Genomic DNA, 7,322 nt, shown 5'->3' on the forward strand with positions numbered 1-7,322 from the left:
TATTTTATATCGGGTATTGGTAAAAGTGGACAAAGACGTTGTTGTTAACACAGTCAGTTGTAGTTTACCTTAACGCTAGCTCAGCCTTTTTGCTATGTCATGAATGCCAACTTTAGTCAGTGAAGATGGCGAAGAGATTTCTACGTTCTTCCATAGAAATGATCCCTTTAAAGTTTCGGGAAGTCTCCTTTGAGCTATTATCAGACTTTCTCATTAATCTCAACAAAAGAAACAAAGACAAACTCAATGGTCTATCAAAATGTAGCGGATACTTCAAAGATAAAAAAATGTTTGGTAAGTATAGCTAGCTTGACCGTTGATAGCTGACATTTGCTAAGAACTAACTAATTGATCCATTACGTTAGACAAAAACAGAGTGGGATAAACCAACGTCTCAGACTCAGTGCTATTTTATTTTGATATATTAAGTTAGCTACATTTTAATTTACCAGGTTTTAAAGACCCGGTTTTGCTGGGCCTGGGGGTAATAATGTCGATCTTCATGGACAAAATAATGAATTTCATCTGGCATCACCAATTACATTACATTACATTGAAGAAACAACACATTGCTTTGCTTTCCCAACTTACTACAAAAAATAAAACCAATAAGAGATACAATTCAGAATTTAAACCTCTCTTCAGGCACAATTAAATGCAGAGTGATGCACCTGCTGGTAAGTAAGACTTAGCGTTCGTTGATAATGTTCTTATTTTAAAATGGCAATAATTTTCTTAGATAAACACACTGATGAAAAGTATTTTGGGAAAATTAAAGCCTTCCCACCACAGACTGATAATGTTTGTTTGTTTGTTTATTTATTATGATTATTATTATTATAGCTTCCTGTAATTATGCAGTGAAAGTTCATTGTGAGCTAGACCAGTCCTTTAATCTTTTAAAACACAATGTGAAGCTGCATCTTCTCATATGGCACTTATTTATTGACACTCATATCAGTATTTTAGTCAGGCTTTAGCTTATCTTAGCTTACAGCTATTCAGTCATTTTGTTGACATACTGTCATATTTCCTTCAGCAGGGTGGGGTGCACATGCGGTCTTGAATACACTGCCTCCAAGTTTATCTTCAGGGAGGAGCCTGTAATGTCTCTGTATTACTTGCTGAACTCCACATTGCCTTGTCCTCAATCTGTTGTTGAAGTCTGTTTCCTTTGTACACCTGAACTTGTGAGCCTCGACATATGGAGGGCGAGCCGCGAGAGTCATTATAAACTCCTGAAGGTACCGGTCTCTTAGCTGTAGGCCAGGCCATGGAGACAGAAGCAAAGGAGCCTCAACATCGACAAAAACCTGCCAGATACAAGGAGCAGATGAAAGCAGTGTGAATTGCTTTTCATCTACAAACATACGCTTCCTTATAGTTCACATAACTTCTAGACAAAAAGTTATTTCAATAAATTCATGAGCAGTGCTGCCTGTGTCTTCAACACACTTCTCCATTCGTAGGCTGGTGCCTCCATAACTGTCAAACACTTCAATTGAGATATGTTGTTGTGTGTCTTTATTGAAATACATACAATGTCGGGGGCTGAACAGCAGGGCATTTGTGATTAGGACAGGAAACTTTTTCATCCACTGACTGACCACAGTGTCAGGTTGATTCTTAAGATCACCTACCGCTCACTGTTTCACCATACAGTTTGACCTGAATAAACAAGTCTCCAAATAATACTTATTTTTCTGCCAAATTAACTGGTCAACATAAAAAAGGCCCATCACAATAACATTTTGTCAGTGTTTGGCTGGTTGGTGGTGTTAATATCTGACCATTGTGATTCAGTGCTATATGTTTTACTTGCACAGGTCTCAGCCACCACACAGACAGGGAGTTTCTTGTTTTATGATCTGCTGTTGTTGATCCAGTGTAATCTTTCTGGTCTTCCTCAGAATACATCTTCCTGATAACTGAAGAGTTGAGACTTGATCCACTGGTTGGATACCATGCCGCTGAATTAGTTGAAAGGTATGAAGCACGTAGAGGCTGACATTTTTTTTGTTTTTTGTTTTTTGTGGGTCAAGGGATTCCCACGGGATCATTCCGGATGGGAGTCATTTCACTATTCATGTGATTTGGTTGGAACAGGAGAAAAAAAGTCAACGGGAGCGGACAGGAGCGGGAATCATGACAACAATATTAGTACCATACTACTAGCCTACTACACTGGCCAAATGGTGTAAATTAAAACTGCAATAGAACACAAAGTCTATAAAAAGGATGGGGAGAACATCAAAATAAAAATCTTTGCAGTGTCTAAAGACTAAATGCAACAAAACAAAAAAACGGGATGGGGCGGGAGTCATTCTATTCATTATTATTATTATTATTATTATTATTATTATTATTATTATTATTATTATTATCATTACTACTACTACTGTGGCCCATGATTGGGATGGAATGGGAGTATTTTTGTGGGAGTGGGATGGGACAGTAGTGAAAAGCCACTCCTGTGTCACCCTCTAGTATGAAGGAGCAGCACAATAGCTTGCCATTGTGCAACTACGGTATATTATTGAGGACAGCCTGATGTCACGCATCCGGAACACAACCGGAACTGGGGGCACACAGCAAGTCAAAACAATGAGCGTGGATGTGAATTCTGTGAACAAACTAGTATACATCAATGACACAGACGTGGTCTGAGCTTCGGTTTTTAACCCGAATATTACAAAAGACCCCACTGATTCATAACAGGTTTAAAGTCATGTTATAGCAGTCTGGTGCCCTTAGTGACAAGCAAGACAACAGTGAAACTGACAGGTTTTTGTATTGAGTTTGGCGACAGTGGGCGTAACCCATACAGTAGGAGAGCGAGCCCGTTCCCCCAGCGTTGCGTAGCAACAACACCAGACGGTGTCCTCAAGAATTGGTTTAGTAAGCCTTTATGTGTGAACGACTATCTCCCACAGGTTCATGATCAAGCACCTTGAAGATTTGTTCACCACACCCCCACCTCAAGGTGCAGCTGCTGATCCTGCTTTCGACAAGCTGAGGGAGAAATTCCCCCTTGTTGTCTTCTCCTGTGTGCAACTTGCCAGCAAACTGTCTTTACACAGTAGAGTAAGTTTTGAGACCTACACACCAATTTCAACATCCTGTGCTCCAAAATAAGCTAAGCTTTATATCATGTTTTTCCTTTTTTTGTAAGATTATCGACAACAATACTGCTGTGCAATTCCTTCACTCAATGGGCCACAGTGTTTCCAAGCAGACTCTCCTGCAGTCAGAGCTGATGGTCTTGAAACGCCTTGAATTCAGACTAAATGTCCCCAACCCTCTGACATATGTGGAAATACTTCTGGAGGTGCTTGGTAAGTCAAATACAAACTAATTTTCATTGCCAATTGGAATGGGTTTTGTGACAATAATCCAACCATATTTTAACAACTTGACTGACTTTGAAAAGGGTGACTTGACTTTTCTAGGACACAATGAGTCCTCCGTCCATGTGGAACTCCTGCATCATCTGTGCCTCCATGTTCTCCAGTTCACTTGCCTGCAGAGGACTGCCATCTACGACTCCTTGTTAATGGCCACCACTCAGTGCCTCATCCCATCCAAGGAACAGAGGTAATTTTATCCTTTAATCTGTCCCAAAGGCTGCATTTGCTTATGTTTGGCTTTGGCACGAGTGGTATCGAGAACTGTGGTGCAGTCATTTCAGATGTTGTCTTGTGCAGTTATTTTTATGCCTCCGCCGGCGATAGCCAGGCCGGAGGCATTATGGATCCGGGTTGTCCGTCCGTACGATGTTTGTTAACGCGATATCTGAGGAACGCCTGGACGGAATTTCATCAAATCTGCCTCAAACATCGACTTAGACTCAAGGATGATCTGATTAGATTTTGGTGGTCAAAGGTCAAAGGTCAAGGTCACTGTGACCTCTCGAATGCCATTTTCAAGCTTGTTAACGCGATATCTCAGGAATGCCTTGACGGAATTTAATCAAACTTGTCTCAAACATCGACTTGGACTTAAGGATGAACTGATTAGATTTTGGTGGTCAAAGGTCAAAGGTCAAGGTCACTGTGACCTCTCGAACGCCATTTTCAAGCTTGTTAACGCGATATCTCAGGAATGCCTTGACGGAATTTAATCAAACTTGTCTCAAACATCGACTTGGACTCAAGGATGAACTGATTAGATTTTGGTGGGTAAAGGTCAAAGGTCATGGTCACTGTGACCTCTCAAACGCCATTTTCCAGCTTGGTAACGCCATATCTCATGAATACCTTGACGGAATTTCATCCAATTTCCCTCAAACATCTACTTAGACTCAAGGATGAACTGATTACATTTTGGTGGTCAAAAGTCAAAGGTCAAGGTCACTGTGACCTCTCAAACGCCATTTTCAAGCTTGTTAACGCGATATCTCAGGAATGCCTTGACGGAATTTAATCAAACTTGTCTCAAACATCGACTTGGACTCAAGGATGAACTGATTACATTTTGGTGGTCAAAGTTCAAGGTCACTGTGACCTCTCACACACCCAATTTCCAAGCTCTGTAACGCAACATCACAGGAGCGCCTTGACGGAATCTCTTCCAATTTGCCTCAAATGGCGATTTGGACTCCAGAATGAACTAATGGCGGAGGCATAAGTCCGCGTTGCGGTCGTTCTAGTTCTTCCTGCTAGGATGGAGGACTTACTATTACACATACCATGATGAAGCTATTGGTGGGTCATATGATTAACCTGCGTTAACTCAATTAAAAAACCAGAGAGAAGTTTGTCACAGTGACTGAAGACTACATGCTTCTTGGTGTTGGTGTCATCGCTGTGGCCGCATTCATCTTGAATATCAGCCAATGGGAACAGGTGAAACACTCGTGACTTTCTTTTCTTTCTTTTTTCACTGTATTTATTTTAGAGGTCAACACAAAGATCAACTGTCCACAGACACGACTGAATATGTACATTATCTCAAAGAAAAATAAGAAGGAAAAACTACAAATACAGAACAGACCTGTGGATCCATAAGATGAAGATTTATATATATATATACACACACACACACACACACACACACACACACACACATAGATATGTACACATACATATATACACATACATACATACATACATACATACATACATACATAGGCTACATGCTGTACATACACAAAACAAAATAATAATAATAAAAAAATAATAATAAGTAATAATCGCATGCGCGCGCGTGCGCACACACACACACACACGCATGCACGCACGCACACACACACACACATACAATCATTCACACACCCTCCCCCTGGCTCAAATAGAAGATGGAGTACACATAAACATAGAATAGAGGTGGGCGATGTGGTTGGAATCAATATAATAATCACCAAGATTACAGTGATTGAGGGCATTGTGAGCTACCAAAAATTGCACACGGACGCATGCCAGATCTTTTTAAATCCAGCTGAACTGAATAGCAATGTCCGATGGGATGACGAGCCAAATAGCGACATAATAAGAAACAAAAAAATTAAATGAGAGGGGAAAAAATTATGGCCACGATGTCCCAAATTAACCACATCATGATTCACTGCAGGACAACAAACCACAGTGTTCACATCTCGCCCAGCGCTATACAGGATTTAACAAACACTCACGACTTTCTCACTTTTCACACCGTGTTTACATTACGTCCACATTAGCATGACTTCATAAGCCTTTCTTCTCTCACAGCGTTTGAAGCTCAGCATTGCAGACATTCTATATCATTATATTCAAGCTTATATCTAAAGTTAGTGTATATAGATAATCTGTTGTTGTGAATGCATTTTATCTTGTGCAAGCCGTACTGCTGGCTTGTGTTGATGTCAGCTTTCTGCATCTTTCCATGTTTGACAGGTGGTGGAAGAGCTGAGTCACATCACAGGGATCTCGCGGACCAGCATCAGCGATTTCTCTCATGTGACGTTGATGCATATTACCATGACCAGTTCTCCTGTAACATCAACTTGATGGATATTACCAAGACCAGTTCTCCTGTAACATCAACTTGAGCATTGACAGCATTCATCCACTGAAAATGTCTTTATTCTCTTTACAGTGAAGTTTGTTTTCCGTTTGTAGATGTTGACAAGATACAATTGACTCAGGCACAGATAACGTACACTATGCAACTAAATAACTGAGATGATTGGCATAAGAAAGAGAAACGCCTGTGCACTGAAATATCTCATGTAATCAAATGGCTCCAAAGTGAACCAGGGTAGTTTCCTGTGTCAGCTAACGATGCTGTATGTTGTTACCGCTTGAAGCCATAAAGGTACTGTTACAACCTCACAGAATTGCATAATTATCAACACACTGTTAGGTTTACGTAATGTAATGTTACGTTACCTGTAGCTAGGTAGCGTTACAACCTATTAGATTCCAGCAAACTGAAATGGTAACATTGTAAAGTGGCGTTGTAGATTCACTCTTCAGTCTAACATTGTAAAGTGGCCTTGTAGACTCACTCTTCAGTCTAACATTGTAAAGTGGCGTAGACTCACTCTTCAGTCTAACATTGTAAAGTGGCGTAGACTCACTATTCAGTCTAACATTGTAAAGTGGTGTTGTAGACTCACTCTTCAGTCTAACATTGTAAAGTGGCGTAGACTCACTATTCAGTCTAACATTGTAAAGTGGTGTTGTAGACTCACTCTTCAGTCTAACATTGTAAAGTGGTGTTGTAGACTCACTCTTCAGTCTAACATTGTAAAGTGGCGTTGTAGACTCACTCTTCAGTCTAACATTGTAAAGTGGTGTTGTAGACTCACTATTCAGTCTAACATTGTAAAGTGGCGTTGTAGACTCACTCTTCAGTCTAACATTGTAAAGTGGCATTGTAGACTCACTATTCAGTCTAACATTGTAAATTGGCATTGTAGACTCACTCTTCAGTCTGAAACACTAACATTGTAAAGTGGTGTTGTAGACTCACTATTCAGTCTAACATTGTAAAGTGGCATTGTAGACTCACTGTTCAGATGAAGTCAGTCATTAATAGGGTGTTGTGAAGTTAACTGCAGTAAATAAATCCTGTCCAGTAAATTTCCTCACTTGTATTTTTATATGACGCGTCTCCATGGAGATGCGAGCTCCCACAAGGTGCAGAGATGTACATACTGTAGAGGTTGCGCTCGCTTGAACGCCTTCAGTGTCAACAGGAGCGTGATGTTATGATAATTTATTTATTTATGATAAATGAATAACTGGCACATCTCCCAGGCCTATATTTGTTGTTTTCCCCACTTCATAATATCATCATTCTGGAAATATTAGCGGAGGCAAGTCTTGAGGGCATTTCCTTTT

At 40.3% G+C, this 7,322-nt stretch overlaps 1 protein-coding gene across 1 annotated transcript; it reads left to right on the top strand.

The window, feature by feature from the left end:
* Positions 1–125: 125 nt before the first annotated feature.
* On the top strand, positions 126–5,984 carry cntd1 (cyclin N-terminal domain containing 1; the record flags this gene model as incomplete). Its single annotated transcript, XM_083635782.1, has 7 exons — positions 126–294; positions 1,911–1,986; positions 2,934–3,084; positions 3,173–3,335; positions 3,450–3,594; positions 4,748–4,844; positions 5,871–5,984. 7 exons carry the CDS (start codon positions 126–128, stop codon positions 5,982–5,984), a joined length of 915 nt encoding a protein of 304 aa, XP_083491908.1.
* Positions 5,985–7,322: the final 1,338 nt, after the last annotated feature.

Source organism: Poromitra crassiceps, assembly GCF_964638095.1.
Source record: "Poromitra crassiceps genome assembly, chromosome: 4".
Classification (NCBI taxonomy): Eukaryota; Metazoa; Chordata; class Actinopteri; order Beryciformes; family Melamphaidae; genus Poromitra; species Poromitra crassiceps.